The 21854-nt window shown below is 41.1% G+C and overlaps 1 protein-coding gene across 7 annotated transcripts in view; it reads right to left on the reverse strand.

The window, feature by feature from the left end:
* PTPN3 (protein tyrosine phosphatase non-receptor type 3) overlaps positions 1-21854 on the reverse strand; it is a 178505-nt gene that overhangs the window by 44634 nt on the left and 112017 nt on the right. For all 7 annotated transcript variants that reach the window (XM_069958242.1, XM_069958243.1, XM_069958244.1 and 4 more), the window contains 5 exons: positions 17953-18041; positions 16729-16792; positions 15458-15630; positions 11619-11753; positions 2974-3147 (listed from right to left, as the gene is read on the reverse strand). In XM_069958242.1, coding sequence (XP_069814343.1) covers positions 2974-3147; positions 11619-11753; positions 15458-15630; positions 16729-16792; positions 17953-18041 — 635 coding nt within the window. The remainder of the gene's footprint in view (positions 1-2973; positions 3148-11618; positions 11754-15457; positions 15631-16728; positions 16793-17952; positions 18042-21854) is intronic.

Genomic DNA, 21854 nt, shown 5'->3' on the forward strand with positions numbered 1-21854 from the left:
AGTTGCAGATTCCTTACGATGCAGCAGTAGACTACATGATATACGAGTAGATGGGTGTTTCATATGCATTCTGAAAATAAACACTTTCCACAAAGAAGTGATTATTTTTTGCACTGTCCTGACATAGCACACCTTATTTCGTAACTGGATTGCTGAAGGCCGAGTTAATCTTACAAGTTCCAGAACACAGCAGTATGTAAACTAAACCTGTACTAGCACATCAATGTGTGTTGGTGATAACACTGGCCAAATGAATTACAAACATGGCCAGAATGCTTCTTACTAAGCTCAAACCCCTTAATTTAATAAAATGTACCTGTTCTTTCAAATAAAACAAAACAAAACACAGGTTTGTTCTATTGACCCTTTAGTGTAGTGCTTCTCAATTCCAGTCCTCAGGCCTCACCAACAGGTCATGTTTTGAGCATTCTTAGTATTTCACAGGTGATATAATTATACTCAGTGCATCAGGTATTATCACAGGTTTTCTTTGTATGGGAAATCCTCAAAACATGGTCTGACGACTGGAATTGAGAAGCACTGCTTTAGAGTGATGGCAAGGTGATTTTTACTGCTCTCAATGATGTTACTGAGCCCCTGCATGTCTATTCCATGCAGCGCAGGTATTTCTTACACTCTTCATCTCAGAGGCTGAATTTGCTGAGAAGTAGGAAACCAAGTGGTCAACACTTTAATGCTTTTTTTTTCATACTGTGTATTCATGTTTACCAGGACTCTCTAGGGCTGCATCCAGTTTTTCCAGGCGCAGCGAGTCAAATGCAGAACATTAGGGTTCAGATGAACCTAAAGGCTCGGCAAGTTCAAACCCAAGACTGATAACATCAGAGAAAGCAATCATACAGTCTCCTTAAAGGACAACTCCTGTGAAAAGCTTTTTCCCAGTAACTGAAATATGTTACAAAGTTATTTAACTGTGTAATATGCTTCAATCAGCTATCTGCCCCCCTTCCCTATCTTTTCCCCCCTCAATGCCCACCAGGAAGTGAAGTAAACTCAATTATATCTGATGACTGTTGTCACCAGGCTGCTCTGTGGCAGCCATTTTGTAACGATGATGTCATCAAGAGGGAGGCGGGTATAAGCAGGCCCGCTTCTGCCATGAGGCGGAATGAGCCTTTCGCCTATTTTGCGGTCCGGCAGGGGGGCGGCATTATGTCCCCCCTGCTGTCATTTTTGTTAAGTATTACTTAACAAAAATGACAGCGGCCGCTCACCTGTCCCTTCACCCGCGCTCTCCACATCCCGTCAGGTCCCGCGACGTCACCCTGCAGCTGTCACGGACCTCCAGGCTGTGGTGAGTGCCCGGGGTTGGTGGGACGTGCTGGGGTGATCGGGTCGCGCGGGTCCGCCCTGCACGACCCGATCACCCCACTCACTCACCACAGCCTGGAGGTCCGTGACAGCTGCAGGGTGACGTCGCGGGACCTGACGGGATGTGGAGACAGCGGAGAGCGCGGGCTAGCCTCGGCGTGGGACAGGTGAGCGGCTGGCTGGGGGGGGGGGGCGTCGGAGGGGGGCGATGCCGGCCATCACTCGGGGGCGGCCGCCTGAGGTTTGCCTCAGGCGGCAGAGACCCCAGAATCGGCCCTGGGTATAAGCCTTGTTAGATCAGCCTCCCTTGTCAGATGACTCAGCTTGCTTAGCTCTGATTGGCTGAGCAAGCTGTAAGCCATCTAACAGTTCTAAAGAGTCAGTGAATGAATCTCTTTCTTTCCCCAGCAGTTACAGGGACCCCCCTCCTCCCCCTCATTCTCAGTGCGCATTACAGTCAGTGAATAAATGAATCCTGTTATCTCCTCTTTCCTCCATGCAGATAAGCACTTCTTTCTCCTGGAGCTCAGGCAACGAATGAGTCATTCGCTCTTTCCTCTGTCACTGCTGCCTGTCTCCCCCTCCTCTCTCCCTCAGCCATGCAGCCCTGAGCTAGTAGCTGTCAGGTTTCACTGTCTTTGTGTGTTTGTTGGGGAAGGGGTGGAGTGGTTGGGCACAGACATCACAGTGCATCTTGGGAAAGCCCAAACCAAAAAGTAAAGAAGAAATTAATACAGCAACTGGAGGTTCAGGGACCTGTTAGCAGCGGGAAATTCAAACGGAGACAGACTCAGTAGGGATGGTAAGTGTGAAAACTATGTTTATGATTGATTTTTTTTTTTTTAATTAGCGCGGGAGTTGTCCTTTAACTCATCCCTATACCTGCTCTTCAGTGTAGAGGTATATGCACTACACCTTATCCCATGAACTGGGTGCACAATATCTGTATTGATCAAGTATTCATCTACAATACCACAAAGCACATAGGAGAACCATGTAGCACACCATTAAAGCAGATATTTTATTAGCAATATCGCGTGCAGCAATAAAACACTTTATTTATTTTTTTCCCCAATGTAAAGCTACTGCTGCAGACTGGGTTGGTTTTCTAGGGGAGCTGCACAGTAAACCTTTAGTGTGCAGCTGAGAACCATATCAGCACAATGGTTCCCTTTAAGCCTTCCATAAAAATGGAAATATATTATTGCGAGTAGGTCTAGAAAATAGGTCAAAATTGGAGCAGTTATTTGGGTTACCACTGCAATGCTACAACCTAAATTCATATTCCCTCTGTTACTGCTGTATCTAAAATAAGCCCTTACTCCAGCAGATTACTTTTTCATATCTATTTTGTGAGTACAATGCCATGGCTCCTTCTAGTGTCTTCATCATGCTCTACAGCCAAGAAAATTATAGTTAATTCTATATTATATCCTTTTTTCAACAGACAATATAAAGTATTCAACAATATAAAAAAATTTAGATTTAAGGGCCGACCTAGGATTTGAGACATAGCCGCATCATACTTACCTGTTATACTGTTACTTGAAATATCAAGGGTGAGCTTAATATTGTATATTCCTCTACAAAATTGTTGTCTGTATTTGTGTAGAAAGGGTAGAAAGTAGAAGCCTTACATACCTCTGCGGGCTCTGATTCTGAAAAAATTCTGAATCACTATCTTTTGAAGTTGGGGAGCCTTTGTAAGTGTAAAACACATCTTCTGTTTCTGTCACATAGGTCATTTCATTGGCTAGATTGTCAGCAGATGAATGTTGTGGCTTCCTAATGACATGTCGTAGTCTAGGACTCCGCCTAAAGAAAACCCCCACAATAAAAAGACAAGCAATTAAGAAACATACATATTTAAAGAGAGTGACTCTATTTTCTGTCAGAAGATGTAATCAATAAGTAGGGTCAACAGCCAATTTATGCAGGCATTTATCTAACTAAAAGGCTCATTAACACTTAACTAGTGATTACACATCCATACCCAGAAAACCACTATGTATAAATAGGGCTTTAAGAAGTGTAATTTGTTGCAGGTTTTGCAGCAGCACTTGATCAAAGGAGAAGGAAATACAGGAAAGCCCTGCAATTCCTAAAACAAAAGAAGGCGGCAGCCGAGGGCCCGTGTTGCCCCTTACTGCTGCCACTTAAGTGGATATATAAAGAAAAGAGTATACATTTATTTTAATTAAGTTATATTACTAAAGAATATAATTTTATCAAAGCAATGTATTAACAACAGAAAAAAAAACCTTAAGTTTCTGGAGTACCCCTTTAAGACTGTGTACTTCACCCTAGTACTGTATTTAACCCCTTCAAGACCAAGCCTATTTGCACCTAAAAGACCAGGCTCATTTTTTTAAATCTGACCTGTCTCACTTTATGCGCTTATAGCTCAGTGATGCTTTAACGTATGCTAGCGATTCTGAGATAGTTTTTTCGTCACATATGGCACTTTATATTAGTGGCAAAATTTGGTCACTACTTAGTGTGTTTTTTGTGAAAAACATCAAAATATCATGAAAAATTAAAAAAATTTAGCATTTTATGAACTTTGAAATTCTCTGCTTCTAAAAAAAGAAAGTCGTATCACATAAATTAGTTACTAAGTCACATTACCGATATGTCCTCTTTATTCTGGCTTCATTTCATAAACATATTTAACTTTTTTAGGGTGTTACGGGGCTTAGAAATTTATCAGCAAATTACCACATTTTTGTCAAAGTTTCCAAAACTGATTTTTTTAGGGACCAGTTCTTTTTTTAAGTTGATTTAGGAGGTTTGTATACTGGAAACCCCCATAAGTGACCCCATTTTGGAAACTAGACACCTTAAAGAATTAATCTAGGGGTATAATGAGCATTTTAACACTACAGGGGCTGGAGGAAAGTATTCACCATAAGGCTGCGTTCACACTACGTATATTTCAGTCAGTATATTTCAGTCAGTATTGCAACCAAAACCAGGAGTGGATTAAGAACACAGAAAGGATCTGTTCACATAATGTTGTAATTGAGTGGATGACCATCATTTAATGGCAAATATGTGCTGTTATTTTAAAACAACGGTTGTGGTATTGAAATAATGAAAGTTATTTACCGTTGTATGACGGCCATCCACTCAATTACAACATTAAGTGAACAGAGCCTTTCTGTGTTTTCAATCCACTCATGGTTTTGGTTGCTATGAGGACCTGACATGAGGACCAAATACAGCCTCAAATATACATAGTGTGAACCCAGCCTTAGGCTGTAAAAAAATGAAAAATTAAAATTTTCCAATAATATATACTTTTAGATTAAAGTTTCTCATTTTCAAAAGGAACATGAGAGAAAAAGCGCCCCCAAATTTGTAACGCAGGTTCTCTTGAGTACTACGGTACCCCATATGTGGGCGTAAACCACTGTATGGGCACACAGCAGAGCTCAGAAGGAAGGGAGCGCCAATTAGCTTTTCCATTGCAGATTTTGCTGAAGAAGTTTCCGAGCGCCAGGTGCATTTGCAGAGCCCCTGTAGTGTCAGCAGAGAGAAAGCCCCCCATAAGTCACCCCATTTTGGAAAGTGCACCCCTCAATGAATTCATCTTGGGGTAGGATGAGCATTTTGACCCCACAGGTGTTGGAGGAAAGTATTCAAAATTAGACAGTAAAAATGAAAAACTCGAATTTTTCCAATATGTTCCTTTAGTTTGAAATTTCTCAATTTCACGAGGAACAAGAGAAAAAAAGTACCTCAAAATTTGTAACGCAGGTTCTCCTGAGTAAAAAGGTACCTCATATGTGGGCATAAACCACTGCATGGGCACACAGCGGGGCTCAGAATGAAAGGAGCGCCAATTAGCTTTTTCAATGCAGATTTTGCTGAAGTACTTTCTGAGCGCCAGGTGCGTTTGCAGAGCCCCTGTAGTGCCATCGGAGTAAAATCTCGCCATAAGTCACCCCATTTTGGAAAGTGCACCCCTCAAATAATTCATTTTGGGGTGTGGTGAGCATTTTGACCCCACAAGTATTAGAGGCAAGTATTCAAAAGTAGACAGTAAAAATTTGAAATTTCTCAATTTCACGAGAGATAGGAGAAAAATTCACCCCAAAATCTGTAACGCAGGTTCTCCTGAGTAGAACGGTACCCCATATGTAGGCATAAACCCCTGTATGGGCACACAGCCGGGCTCAGAAGGGAAGGAGGGCCAATTAGCATTTTCCGTGCAGATTTTTCTGAAGAAGTTTCTGAGCGCCAGGTGCGTTTGCAGTGCCCCTGTAATGTGTACAGAATAGAACCCCCCAAAAGTCACCCCATTTTGGAAAGTACACCCCTCAAAGAATTCATCTTGGGGTAGGATGAGCATTTTGGCCCCAAAGATATTAGAGGAAAGTATTCAAAATTGGCCAGTAAAAATGAAAAACTTGAATTTTTCCAATAATATGTTGGTTTAGTTTGAAATCTCTAAATTTCACAAGGAACAGGAAAAAAAATGTACCCCAAAATCTGTAACGCAGGTTCTCCTGAGTACAACGATACCTCATATGTGGGCATAAACCATTGTATGGGCACACAGCAGGGCTCAGAAGGGAAGGAGCACGAATTTGCTGGAGCAAAACCGCAGCTAGTAATAGTTATTAGAATAACACAGTTACTAAAATAAAATAAAAAAAATGAGATTACAGGTAATCTGGAGGTGGTTACGGACAGTCTGGGGTGGTTCTGGGTAATCTGGAGGTGGTTACGGGCAGTCTGAGGTGGTTACGGGTAATCTGGAGGTGGTTACGGTCAATATGGGGTGGTCACGGGCAACCTGCTGTGGTTATGGCAACCTGGGGTGGTTAGAGGCAACCTTGGGTGGTTACGGGCAATGTGGGGTGGATATGGACAACCTGCTGTGGTTACAGACAATCTAGGGTGGTTACGGGCAACCTTCTGTGGTTATTGGGGTGGTCAGAGGCAAGGTGCGGTGGTCAGAGGCAAGGTGGGGTGGTCAGAGGCAAGGTGGGGTGGTCAGAGGCAAGGTGCGGGCACTAGGGGGGCTGATCTGGGGTCTGATTTCACTTATTTCATCTCCCCCCACCTGTGCTAAGAAACTGTACAGTAAAGCTGTTAAATTTTTATATCACTGGGACTCATCCTGGTCATCCTTTCCTACACACTAATCGCGCACTTTAGGTTATTTTTCCCCTTTCTGTGGGTGGCAGTACCGATAGTCCGGGTGGGTCAATTGCCACTAAGGACTACCGTGACAGAGCCCAAGGGACCCACTACAGCCCGGCAGGTCACTGACCATTTCTGGGGAGTACAGCCAGCCACAACAAAAAAAGAGATACCAACATCACACCTGTGTGCATGACTAGCACTGGCATCAAGGCAATACCATCTCTGGCTGAATTGTATCATACCACTACTAACGTCCACCAATCAGTAGCACACCCAATCATATAGACTGACTAAAATTCCATGTTGGTTTTTTTACTTTCATGCTGCCCTTTCTGCTACACATTCTACGGAACAACAATGTTATCTTCTGCCCCACCCACTATTTAAAGTGACATCACAAGAAGTAAAGAAACCACAGGCAGAACAATCATGTGACTGAGCCTGAGAACACAAGAGGAGCTAGAAATAAATAATGAAAGTGTAAAGTGAACATACAACACCCACAGAATTAAATATTAGTTTATTTTAGTCTCGGACAACAACTTTAAGGTCCCTATACACTTTATACTGATGTTGGCTAAACCCTCCCCTGAAGACAGAGGTCAGGTGTGATGGATTTTCATTCCCTGACCCCGTTGTTCTCGGAAAGAATGTTCAGCAGTAACAAATGTTCTTGTATATGTGGAGAACGGGAGAAATAACTATTGTCCAAACAATTATTGAAGATATATAACCACCTAAAAGCCTAATAACAAAGACTAAATTAAAACATATCATTAAAGCACATTAAACATTTCTGGATATGGCTCATTTGTGGTTTTAAAGGGGTTATCCAGCGCTACAAAAACATAGCCACTTTTCCCCCTCTCTTGTCTCCAGATTGGGTGGGGTTTCAAACTCAGTTCCATTGAAGAAAATGGAGCTTAATTGCAAAGCACACCTGAACTGGAGACAAGAGAGGGGGAAAAGTGGCCATGTTTTTGTAGCGCTGGATAACCCCTTTAATATTATGGCTGATGTATAAGCATTGCAGAATTTATAACAAAACTGCTATCACTGTTGTTTTTTTCTCACTCTATAGCATGTGGGACAGGCATGATGCAGCATGCTGGAACTTTACAGCTCAAACAATCTAGACAACTAATTGTTCAATGTATCTTGCAAGGCAGATACTTTTGGCATAGTCGCAACACTTAGAAAAGGAAATGGAAACTGCTTAAATTGTTAAAAAGGTTATCATATCCCACACAGAACTGCGCTCTGCCCCTATTAGCTTAAAGTAGATTGATTCAAGTGTATCTATACACAAGATAAGTGATGGGAGAATTGTCTCATAGCAACTGGCTGGCTTGCAACGGAGTAAAGAAACATTTGGGAATAATCATAAATTCAATGGGAGGTAAAATGGCTAAAAGGAAGTAGCTTTTTGGGCATGTTCACACTGAGAAATCTGTGCGTATTCTGGAGGGAATGACTGAGGATGGCTGATGAAATTGAAATTCCAGCTGAATGGAACTGATGGAAATTCCAGCATGTGCACGAATGAGCGGAAGGCCCATTATACACAATGGAAAATAGAAATGTTGATATTTTACAGGCGTAATTGCAAGCAGACTCTGCATGCATTTTAAAGCAGAATCTGCTTGAAATTCTGCACCGATTCCTCAGTGTAAACATACCCTTAGGAAGCAATTGGGCAAAGAACAAGACTATTAGCCACCCCTGGAGTGTAGAATGAACTTCAATTTATTGTGGACCAGATTAAAGTGATTCTGTACCCACTATCTGACCCCCCTAAACCACTTGTACCTTGGATAGCTGCTTTTAATCCAAGATCTGTCCTGGGGTCCGTTCGGCAGGTGATGCAGTTATTGTCCTAAAAAAAAAACTTTTAGGGTACAAACACACACAGCAGATACGCAGCAGATTTGGTGGTGCAGATTTTATGCTGTGTTCAGTTATTTAGATCTAATCTGCTGCGTATCTGCTGCGTATTTGCTGCGTATCGCAGCAGTAAATACGCAGCGTATATGCCGTGTGTGTTTGTACCCTTAAACTTGCAGCCCGTGCCAAACGGGAGTATCTGTGCCCTAACTTTGCACCACCCCTCCGTCCCTCCTCTCCATCCTCCTCATCATTAGGAATGCTCCAGGCAGATTGCCTCTTATTCCCCACCTGTGTCAGCCCAGCACATGGGCTGGATCGTTAAGCACCTGTGCAATGTTCAGCATGTTAAAAATGTTCCAGTGGCATTCCTAATGATGAAGAGGGTGGGTAGGAGGGACGGAGGGGTGGTGCAAAGTTAGGGCACAGATACTCCCGCTTGGCACGGGCTTCAAGTTTAAAAGTAGTTTTTTTAGGACAATAACTGCATCCCCTGCCGAACGGACCCCAGGACAGATCTTAGATTAAAATCAGCTATCCGAGGGTACAAGTGGTTTGCGGGGGGCATTTTGTGAGTACAGAGTTGCTTTAAGTTCTGTACTAAATTTGTTTTGTTTTTTTATTGTATAAATTTACCTTGTTCCTTGAAAAATTTGCAATGATTAAGAAGTACCAATGAATGTACAAATAAAAATTCCTGGAAAAAGATCTTAGAACTTTACAGACAGTATAATCTTACAAACTAACTTAATAAGCAAGTACACAGAAATGTAATCTGTAAAGATGGAATACACACTTTTCTTCACTTCCTTTGTCTTATTTTATCATCCACTTCAAAACAACTGATTGAAAGGTAAAAAACCCACTGCAAAGTTCCCAAATGGTATTTAGTGGTATTGAATGGCCAATGAGATCAAAACAGAGCAGACATAATTTCAGGATTCTGCACTTTAATCAGTAGTCAGGCTATATCGCTCTGTGCATCAGTGCTTAAGCCTTTAGTAATTAAAAAGCCCTGTGTGGTCTTGTATGGAAAAGATGTGTGAATTACATAACAGATTTTTCTACTGACTAAGCATCAGCTAAGCTGTTATCTGTGGTGTCATTTCTGTTTTCCTGGTCAACCATAAAAGCCGAAAAACATAGGAATCGTTGTATGATATTCAACAGACCTCTTGGGGACTGCTGGGTTCTGCCTTAGGCTATGTTCACTCAACGTTTTTTCAGCTTTGTTTAAAATGACGTCCGTTATTTTAAGTCTAAACGTAAGGACGTCACTTAGCTGTCTGGCCTCCCCTTAGTGCAATGACTGGTGTTTGCACATTATTCTAGTTTGGGATTACTGATTGCCCTTTGGGTGTGGCTTAATTGAAAAGTCCATTGAATTTAATAGTAAAAACGGAGAAAGAACGGTGGAAAAAAAAAACTGCGTGTGAACATCTAATAAAAAATGTCCGCTGTTTGCAAAAGATGTCCGAAAATAATTATCATGTTTATTATTTTGACGCCCGTGGCAAAAATGTCCGTTATTGAATACATTGTGTGCATTGGACGTCCGTCTTCCCATTGACTTCAATGCATTGCCATTGCAGTCAGTTAAATCTCGGCAAAAACTGACGTCTAAATTCGAAAATCAGCCACCTTTTTAATATTTTTGACGTTGTGTGAACATAGCCTTAGTGTTTATGGCTCTTACTAGAAGAACGCAATGCTACGCTATCCTTTCTGTCAAGTATGACTGAATCTGTGTTGTGGGATCGGAACACAGAGGCGAACACAGTCTTTATCAACAATGTTATGGAATGATGGAGACATTCAATTTTTTAAGTCAATATACTGGATCAATTTAGCTATATAGTTATTTAAAATGAAAAAAAGATTTCAACTTTTTTCAGATCTAGCTGTTGAATCCAGATGAAAGGAAAGAAAATCAAACTTTTCTGCCAACATGGAGCTAATTTGGCCTCAAGACAAGAAAAAAATTGCTTCTTGATCGAATGTGGCAGTCAGATAATTTAAAGGTGTTATTCTGAGACCTATAAATAATAGATGTCGTATCCTTAGGATATTCAATATATCAATATTACATAGGTGAAGATACAGCTCTCACAAGCCTAGCTAATCACTTGAAGTTAATTGTAAGAGTCTGTTCATATTGAGTTTTCTTATATGAATTCTATGTGAATTTTGACAAGGATTCCACGGAAAAAAAAATACACATGAAATCCACAAAACACTGACTTTAATGGGAAATGTGAAACCCACATATTGACATCTGTGGTTAATGTGGTTTTTCCCATTGATATTTTAAGCACCCGTACCTAAAAAAAAAAAAAATTGCTTCAGAAATCTTCACCTGTAAACCATGGGTTTCTCATGAAGAATTTAGATTTTTATTTTTGGGAAAAAAACAAAACAGCATTACATACCATAACACAGCCTCACCAACAGAGCAGAGTTATACCTGGGCCTCCCTACACAGACCAAGAGGATGCTGGGACCTCACCATCTATGGTGGAAGTATATGCAAAAATAAAAACTATTGCTCGGTCTTACCCTTCATTTGTCTCCTAAACTCTGTATAACACTAAAATAAAGTACAAAATAATCAAACATGTTCCTAAACCAGAGATTGTTGCAGCTAGGGACAGGATTGTGCAGCTTAAAGGGGTTATCCCACGCTGCAAAAACATGGCCACTTTGTTCCAGTGACAGACCCACTCTTGTCTCCAGCTTGGGGCGGGGTTTTTCTGCTCAGTTCCATTGAAGTGAATGGAGCTTAATTGTAAACCGCACCTGAACTGGAAACAAGAGTCATGTTGTCTCTGAAAGAAAGTGGCCATGTTTTTGTAGCACTGGATAACCCATTTAAAGTCACTTTTGTAACAATTGCCTCCCCAGCTGTGCCTAACCATCAACTAGGGGGCAACACCGTTTTCTATGGATAGATCATCATGTTCTAATTAACCTATTTAAGATAATTTATTATAATATTAATGATCTTTCACTTCCATAAATATCACCTTTCCTACACAAATATAGATAAAGCATATCCCCTGATCATTTGTTCAGTTCTTACAAGTGAAGAATCAGGTTCTAGTTTTTGGATATGAGCAGGTAATACATACTTTTGTGTCATGTCCCATGGATGACATAGTGTGCGATAAAAAATATGTTACTAAAGTAACTAAGAACTAAAGTAACTAAAGAAATAAAATCAAAGGTTACTGCGTATAGCTATTACTTACCAATTTGGTGTAATAGGAGGAGAACGAGACGGAAGGCTTTTGGTTTCAAGATGCTCGACGGACACAGACCTCCTTAAATCCGTGTTCAGTACCATACCACCCATCACTTTTCTACAAAGCTGACTGCTGGCAGATCTTAAGAGAAATAAAGTTAAGTTGTTTTTAGCTTTTTATAAATCGGTACAAATATTATTAGGCTGTGTTCACACAACTAAAGCGGTTTTCCGGTCAAAACAGGTTGATGACCTGTTTACAGAATATATGAAGGAGCTGGAAGAAGCCAGTTCCATTCACTGTGTAGTGGATGGGCCTGATTACTGCAGACCTCACCTGCCGTTCACTATAATGGGAGCTGAGCTGCAGTTATGTGTAACCACCACTACATAGCGAACAAAGCAAACTGCTTCTGGCCGCATTTACTATGTAGCTCAACAGCTCATCGGTGGGAATGCCAAGTGGAGGCACCCTGCTAATCGGTAATTAGTGATCTATCCTGTAAATAGGCCATGAATCTTAAAAAAACATTCTACATGCTTTTTTCTTTCATTAACAGCACCACTCTTGTCCTCAGTTTTGGTGTGGTTTTGCAGCTCAGTTCCATTGAAGATAATTCCTTTAAAGTGGTCTCTGTTTGGATTAGTGATCGACATGCTTACTAAAGGGCATTCTGACTTACACTGCAGTGTATTCATGCCAGGCCCATTGGGTTCAATTGATCTAATGTGGTCTACTAGTGACTATATTTGATCCATTTTAAAAGTATATTTTAATTTTGTGAGATTTAAAGGTATGGCCTCCAAGGCTTTTGGGTCCACAAAATAAAAGGAGTTCAATGTGCTGAATACAGCGATATACATCAGAATACCCTTCTCTTGACATGTCAATGTATATCCTGAATGTAGTGCATTTTAAGGCTGTTTCCACTATGAAATTTTAGCGGGAAATGATAATGATCATGATTATTTGCTGTCCTCATTATCAGACAGCTATAATTTCACACAATGTATACACACTGTATACACTGAGGCCAGGATTCCATGCGGTCGCACAGAAAACTGCCATGTCTATTTTATGCGCCTGCTATTCAGTGAACAGCGGCCGCACAAAATAAAATGTGTACACAATGTAAAGTACGGCTATGCCTACACACGAATGTGCCAACATTCCAATTAAGTTAAAGCGATGTTCACCCAGCCGATACTGCAGTATCAGTCGGGTCGAACATCTCAGACAGCGGCCATTCTGTGAAAGTAGAAAGTGGAAAAAGCAGAAAAACAGGGAGTTGTGTGACCCTCTTTTTCTACACGTCACACAGCAGGTGTATAATCTGAGACATGTCCGAAGGACACAGGCAGTGGCGTAACTACCAGGGTCGCAGCAGTCGCCGCTGCGACCCGGCCCGCCACAAGGGGGGGCCCGCAGGGCCCCTGAGGCCCCCCCTCATCAATCACTCTTGTGACCGCAAGCATTGTGTTGCTTGCGGTCACAAGATGCCGCCTCCGTCTGCCCTGGATCATGCGCTGCTGCCGGGGGTGTTGCGTCCTATCCCCGGCAGCGCGCGCATCATAGAGTTCACTGCTCCGGCACAGGGAGCGCACATTAGAGACGCTCCCTGTGCTGGAGGTCCCAGCACAGGGAACTCTATGATGCGCGCGCTGCCGGGGATAGGACGCGACACCCCCGGCAGCAGCGCATGATCCGGGGCAGACGGAGGCTGAAGAAAAGGATCGCCGGGGGAGCGCGTTGTTAGGTGAGTTGTGTGTGTTTTTCTTTATTTATTTTTATTTGTTTTAATAAAGGAAAGAGGGGGCTATCTATAGGAGGGAAGGGGCCATTTATAAAGGAGGGGGGAGAGAGGGGGACCTTCTAGAGGGGGGGTATCTATAAGTGGGGGAGGGGGACCATCTATAAGGGGGGGGAAGAGTGGGACCATCTATAGGAGGGGAGGGGACCATCTATAAGGGGGGGAAGAGGGGGATCATATATAAGGGGGGGAAGAGGGGGATCATCTATAAGGGGGGAAGAGGGGGGCCATCTATAAGGGGGGAGGAGAGGGGGACCACCTATAAGGGAGGGGGACCATCTATAAGGGGGGGGGGAGAGGGGGGCCATCTATAAGGGGGGGGAAGAGGGGGATCATATATAAGGGGGGAAAGAGGGGGATCATATATAAGGGGGGAAAGAGGGGGATCATCTATAAGGGGGGGAAGAGGGGGGGCCATCTATAAGGGGGGGGAAGAGGGGGACCATCTATAAGGGAGGGGGACCATCTATAAGGGGGGGGGGGAGAGAGGACCATCTATAAGGGGGGGGAGAGGGGACCATCTATATAAGGAGAGGGGAGAGTGGGCCATCTATAAGGGGGGGGAAGGGGCCATCTATAGCAGAGGGGGCCATCTATAAGGGGGGGAAGGGGCCATCTATAGGAGGGTGGGAGAGGGGGCTATCTATAGGAGGGTGGGAGAGGGGGCTATCTATAAGGGGGCAATATATAAGGGGGGGCATCTATAAGGGGGGCAACATAGGGGGAGAGGGGGCTTTCTATAAGAGGGGATATACAGAGGGGGCATCTATAAGGAGGCTACATAGTAGGAGGCATATACTATAAGGAGGGATACACAGAGGGGGCATCTATAAGGAGGCTACATAGGAGGCATATACTATAAGGGGGGATACACAGAGTGGGGACCATCTATAAGGAGGCTACATATAGGGCATACACTATAAGGAGGTCACATAGTGTCAGGGTTACCCACTAAATGAGGCCAATACAAATGTGCAGTTTGTAGAGAGATTACGATGGTGTCAGAGTGAGGAGTCTAATATGTCTGTCTGGCAGATTCTGTGGATTCGTGGCTCGGAGAAGTTCTCATAATGGCCGAGAGCAGATGGAGAAGAAGATGAAGAGGGAAGAACTCCGATCAGAGAAGACGTCCCCTGTGAGTCACCTGATGTAACTGCACTGTAATGTATATGGTGTCTAGAGCCTGTGTGGAGCTGCGTCCACCTCTATATGACTGGATGCGGTGATACGTGTACAGTGGATGTTATTCAGTAGCAGCGGTGGTGTTAGTAGGTGGTGGTGTTAGTAGCAGCGTTGGTGTTAGTCAGTATGTGGTGGTGTTAGTCAGTATGTGGTGGTGTTAGTCAGTAGCAGCGGAGGTGTTAGTCAGTATGTGGTGGTGTTAGTCAGTATGTGGTGGAGTTAGTCAGTAGCAGTGGTGATGTTAGTCAGTATGTGGTGGAATTATTTGTTACTTGCTATCTGGTACTATGTTTTATTGGTCTTAGTATACAGGATTTGGTCAGTAACAATATGGCGGTAATATGTGTGGTGATAATATTTTCTCTTCCTATCTTAAGATCGTTATTCGTAATATCTGTCTTGGTGTATATATATATATATATATATATAATATACACATATACCAATAGCATCACTTGGTCGAGGAAGGTAGGGGGCCCAAGTTGACCTCTCGCACCAGGGCCCAGGAGTCATTAGCTACGCCCCTGGACACAGGATCTAAAAAAGCACAGAGTTAGCGTGAAACAGCTGTCATTACTAGTGAAAGTGTTGGTGTCCTTGCCATCTGTAACAGCTGTGTCATGTTAGCTTAACTACACTCAAAATAAAGAATCATGCACGGGACTGGTGAGTGTCCTTGTATTCTTTTTGTCTTTGTGGATTGTCAAGACTACTGCATTTTCCAAGTGAGCACCACCTATGTGATCTCCATAAATACTCCCATTTTTCTCCTAACCTGACATCCTAGTGAGAGTGGTAGTGCCGACTAATGTATTCTATGTGCAAGTTTGACAGAGAGGATTATTGTACTCACTTGGCATGGTTAATTGGACCCATGGTCCAGTAGTTAGACACCAGCTTCTTTTCATGAGGTAATGATCTTTTTGTCTGAAAAAACGTATGATGTTCCACGCACGATTTCCATAGGTTTTTACATGCCCGGTAGTTAAGCATATTGAAGGCTATTATCTGATCTCTACATTCACTCTGTAAGAAAGATAGAATGAGCAAATTGATTAGACAATAATTAATAGGATTTTATAAAAAAAATTAAGTAAAACGTAACAGACAATTGTAAATTACTAATACGAACAGTAATCTAGGTTAGAAATAATCTACTTAAAAAGGAAAATGCGACCGGGAATGCCGAACATAAGGGAAATCCATGAAATTTAAGCACTGTGAAGTAAAGTTATGTCATGTGTCATGTACATCACAAACCTTAGCCACCACTACTTCCTGGTTCTAGTTGACACTTTGTCTGAGCAGGACCTGTCAGATCAGCTAATCAATGACTGAGGTGGGACACCACTGCGGTCAGAGAATGGTTAAAACCTCATGCACACATCTGGTCAATTTATCCGGATTTCTCATCAGGAAATACAGACACATTTCTAGACTCATAGGGTTCTATAAGGTATGGACACCCTTCACGATTTTTCCTGAAGGGTGTCTGTTCTGGACAATAGGTAAAATAAAATATAGATCCTGGCCTATTTTTGTTTGGAATTCCAGGATGGACGACCCTATAGAAGCCTAATCAGGAGCGCAAACAGTTAAATACAGCATTGTGTTTGACAGGGCGAGGAGCCATTGACTCCCCACCCTGTCAATCACCCTTCTGGCTGGAGGCAGCATTATGCTGCTCTTTTCCTTGTGCTCTGGCACACTAGTGAAGAAGACAAGCTGGGGAGCTGTGCTGCTGCTGTGCAGCAGGTATGTGCTCTTGCTATTATTTTTTTTTTTTCATCTTCAGTTTTTAGACAGGAAATACTGATTACTGAAATATTGAATACTGATTAAGGACTTCTGAAAGACTGTAAAATGTGTGCATGAGGCCTAAGTGGACAGCTCCTGCTAAAAAGAAGTGTCAAAATGAAGCAGAAAGTACTGGTGACAAGGAGAGCAGGAGACATTAGACCAGGAGCAGCTAATACACTGATCCTGCAAAAGGGGCCATCTCATTCAAATGTTCTTAGAAAGAGAAGACCATGGGGGAGATTTATCAAACTGGTGTAAAGTAGAATTGTCTTAGTTGCCCCTAGCCACCAATAAGATTGTATGAGAGGGAATAAAATTACTTACATGTTTTGGACGTTGCTGTATGAAAAACTTTTTTCGTTTGAAAGAGATTTTCAAAATGTTTACCCTAAGAGAAATAAGACCCAACATGATACAAATATAATTTTAATTATATTCAGTCACTTTTAGTTACATGTTAGCTAAATAATAGAAATGTTTAGTGGTTTTTAGCTGGGCATTGTTACAAATTTAGAAATTCATTTTGTTTGGCAACATCTCTTTTAAATTAAAAAAACAGTTAAATACAAAAGTCAGACTTGCATAGTTGCCTTTTAACAACTAAGGGATCTGACACCAGGCTTACTAGAGTTCTGAGTGGTAAACTGCATTGTTATGGTCACACACTTTTTATTAGATGTCTGTCATTTAGCCATAAACAACATTCATTATTTGTATAATAGTGGCCGTTATTTGCAATGAAATGATCCGCATTAAATAAAAATGGCCGTCTTTATGGTGTGTGAATATAACCTTATACTGCAAAATAGGCACATATCACTGCATAATATATTAATATTTAAGTTATATGCTATTAAATGCTATACAGGTATGTACATTGTATTTCATGTATGTCATCTAGTCATCAAAAACAACACAGCCATTGATGCTAATCCCAGAATATTGCTAATATCACCCAATTCCAACACTGTAAACTCACTGGTCACTTTAGTTTATATTAAGAACTAATGATTTTTTGAGGAAGATTGCTCTATCTCCATATGGGTGAGTGTCCTGGCATTTAACATTTAAGTTACTGGAAAGTACAATATGAAATTCATATAAAAAAAAAAAAAAAAAAAAAAAAAAAAAAAAAAAAAAAAGCAGACTTCCCTAAAGTGTCACTGTGGTTTGTAAAAACTTTTGACAGGTCAGAGACTTGTCAAAAGTTTTGATCGGTCTGGGTCGAGTCTTCAGACTCGTACCGATCGGAATAATGAGCCAGGAGAAGACCGCCCTAAGTGTGGTCCTCTCCGAGCTCCCTGTCACGTGATATCAGTCAGGCTTTACAGACTTACATAGACAATTTAGATGGAGCCCGACTGATCATGTAACACAGAGCCAGGAGAAGACAGCGCCTAGTGCAGTCTTCTCCTGGCTCATTCTCCTGAACAGTACTGGTCTGAGCACTTAAATCCAGACCGATTATGTCAAAAGTTTTTACAAACGAAAGTGACATGTAAATAAAACTGATTAATAAATAAAAAAACTACTTATTTACATAGTTACCATGGATAGAAACTGGTACAAATCTGTTTTCGATACACAGCTATACCACCAGAAGCTATTCCAATTAGTAGCTCCAAGTTATGAAGATCCTGGAAACAAAAAGTCAGTATATCAAGTTAATAAATGCTCACATAAATAGTAAAATGCAAGTTCATATTTACAGACTCACAACAAATCTGTTCCCATTCCCTTGAAATTCTCATTCCCTTAAATTCTATGTGGTAAACACATTTTAAATGTTTTCCCCTTAAGCATAGGCTAGACTGGTTTATAGCTAAATGAGCAGACTAGCATGGTCTGTGCTACTTGGCTATAAAGCAACAAAGCTATAAAAGTAAAATTTTTGCAAATAACGGATAAGACTAAAAAAAAAAAAAAAAAAACCTTTTCTCAGATGGTGTTAGGGTATTTGCACACTAAGGAATCTGGGCAGATAACTCACTGCAGATTCTGCAGCTCATCCCCGCATCTCCACCGTTCCCATGGACTCCATTCTATGGTCAGGAAGATTCTGTGGTTCGCCCAAAGAATGAACAGGTTCATTCTTTGGGTGGACGGCGGAATCTGCATATGCATATGCATAGAATATGGAACAGGCAGAGATGTGCAAGGCCGCGAGCAGGGGCGAGCTGCAGAATCTAAGGCAGGTGATCCTTAGTGTGCACCCGTATAGAGGAAAACCATGTAATATGTTTTCCTCAGAACAGCAACATACAGTTTTGTATGTGCATCAATATAGCAGTCCAAAAAGGCATTACAGTACTAATAGAAATGTATTTTATTTACTAATTAAAGGGGTTGTCCGAGAAGCAAAAAAAAGCTTAACCGCTTAAGGACACATGCAGTATCGGTATGTCATAGGAGCCTGTCACTTAAGGACCCATGACATACTGGTCCTCACTGTTAATGACTGTGTGCCACAATCGCAGCATTTAAAAGACAGTGACAGGGGCTGCACTCCTGTCACTGTCCGATTGGGACCCCCGCAGTGTAATGTGCGGGTTCCAATCGTTGTAACTGACTGCTGGAGGTCTCTTACCTTCCTCCTGGCAGTCAGCTCAGCGATCCATGCATAGAGTCTGCGACAGGCAGGCTCTATGCATTGATTGCAGATAACACTGATCAATACTATGCTATGGCATAGCAATGGTCAGTGTTAGTAATCAAATGTAAAAAATAAAAAGTGTAAAATAAAAAATGTAAAAAAGTTTTAAAAAACATGCCATAGCCCCTCCACCACTAAAAGTTTAAAATCACCCTCCTTTCCCATTTTAAAAATAAAACATATTAAAACAAACATATTGTATACTGTAGCATGCGTAGTTGTCCGAGGTAGTAAAATAAAACAGAATTATTCGCGCACGGGGAACAGCGTAAACAAAGCACTATAAAACAACAGGATTGCTGTTTTTTTATTACATTTTATATAAAAAAATAAAAAGTTATCAATATGTCCAATCTACACAAATATGGTACTAAAAAAAAAACTAGAGATTATAGTGCAAAAAATGATGCCCCATACAGCCCCGTAGGCAAAAAATACAATAGGTAATAGTCACAATAATACGATAATAATAGTTACAATAGGTGTATAACAAGGAAATGGTAATGCATAGGCAAATCAATGGTGCTCATAGTGTGACATACTAAACAAGCAACAATTCCATACAAAGGAAAGAGATATATGTCATAAACTATTAGGCACACAACAATAAATTTAGAAATATATAAATGTAATCTTTATTATTGAAAAAATACAAACAAACCCCAAAAAGTTAAAAACACTTAAAAAAACAAATATATTCAGTAGGGACTCATTAGCAATACATGGGACCCCTACCACCCCCCCCACTCAGCTCACTGTAAATATACACACACTTTACCACATAAATACTGTAGTAATAGTATAAGACCTACAAGGTAGATGAAATCACAGTATGCCAAAGTGCAAGTGAATGAAACCAACAGTATACAACATACAATCGTGAAAAAGTAGATATAAGTAACTAACTGAACTGAAGCACACAAAACAGTATAATCACCAGGTAGAGTGTGGTCGGCTGAGTGGGGTGCAAAAAACCCTACGTTTTACGTCCCAAACCCGGAACTTTGTCAGGGGTACACTTTGGTTGTCTGGGGTTGCTTATATACCCAACACAATAAGTCATAATATTATACACTTGTAGAGATATTAAAGTAGCTTACAAGTGGAGGAGAGTCCCGATACATATGTCTGCAGGTCCGCGCATAGTCAAAATGGCGCTCGTGGCGTGCTTAAAACCCTATTGCGCATGTGTCAGTATTAAGCTACAGTATTAGCCAGTATAAAAAAATGGCGCGATACATCACGCTACATTATGCGCATGCGTCCCTCCGGATGTAACCCTCTATTCATCCCTATTCAGCACCCCTCATATACTCTCTGCGCATGTGTACCTGTTACATATAAGCAGAAGACCGTATAGACTGCATAAATACCCTGTGCACAGATTAAATGGATGTATCCACACCCAATTGAAGCAGTCATCATACGCATGCCCTTACACTACGTCAATATATGAAGTGGCCAAATAAATATATATACAGCAATCTGTACTTGCACGCATGCGTAGTGACCATATTCTTCATCACAGATGGCAACCGTGCATATGAAAAAAACACTGCGCATGCGTGTGTTTCATAGTTAAAGATAACCTACATAAATATATCCTCCAAATGTAGAACACCATAAATAATTATTATCAATCACCAATCAAAGTAATTCCATCATTTACTAAGTGAACATTATGCGCGTGCGCTTTTTAGGAATGTCACCACACATTACATACTAAGACGTTAGTTGCTATTTACGGCGTATACGGCATGGTCACATCTCCATGTTAGCCATCTTAAGAACAGAATCACCACATAACAGGGCAGCCCAGCCTGGAGGAGGAGAATCCGATTTTAGTCCTATGGGGTACACCGGGAACTGCTGTCAGTAAGTACAGCTACTAATACTGTACACTGAACTCTTTTACTATAAAGTTGCCAATCCCTTTAACTGTATATTCCCATTAAAAAAAAGTAAAGATTAAGTCATCCAAAAACAAAAAACGACAACAGATTGGATTAACCATGGTGTCTTTTTATGCAGACAACTGTCTACAAATTGGTCCTTTAGCATTAATATTGTGAATTGTGTACATTACACCCTGTATAACTGAGAAATAAAAAAAAAACAAAGAAAGAAAGAAGGAAAGAAAGAAAGAAAGAAAGAAAGAAAGAAAGAAAAGAAAGAAAAGAAAGAAAAGAAAGAAAAAGATTCACAGGACTCCACTGTTTCTGTAATACGTTGTCTCAGGTCATTCAGATCCCATAGCTAAGTGACCATAGACTTTACACCTGCAAATTGCACAAATCGTAGCATGTTTGCTTTAGAAAAGGCGAGTCCCTCTTCTGCTCTATAAGGACACATGGGGGGAGATTTATTAAACTGGTTTAACCCTTTAAGGACAGAGCAAATTTCGATTTTTGCGTTTTCGGTTTTTCCTCCTTGTGCATAAAAGGCCATAGAACTTGCATTTTTCCACCTAGAGACCCACATGAGCCCTTATTTTTTGCGTCACTAATTGTACTTTGCAATGACAGGCTGAATTTTTGCATAAAGTACACTGCGAAACCAGAAAAAAATTCAAAGTGTGGTGAAATTGAAAAAAAAACCCGCATTTTGTTTATTTGGGGGAAATGTGTTTTTACGCCATTCGCCCTGGGGTAAAACTGACTTGTTATATATGTTCCTCAAGTCGTTACGATTAAAACGATATGTAACATGTATAACTTATATTGTATCGGATGGCCTGTAAAAAATTTAAACCATTGTCAACAAATATACGTCACTTAAAATCGCTCCATTCCCATGC

This window comes from Dendropsophus ebraccatus, chromosome 2, assembly GCF_027789765.1.
Source record: "Dendropsophus ebraccatus isolate aDenEbr1 chromosome 2, aDenEbr1.pat, whole genome shotgun sequence".
Lineage (NCBI taxonomy): Eukaryota > Metazoa > Chordata > Amphibia > Anura > Hylidae > Dendropsophus > Dendropsophus ebraccatus.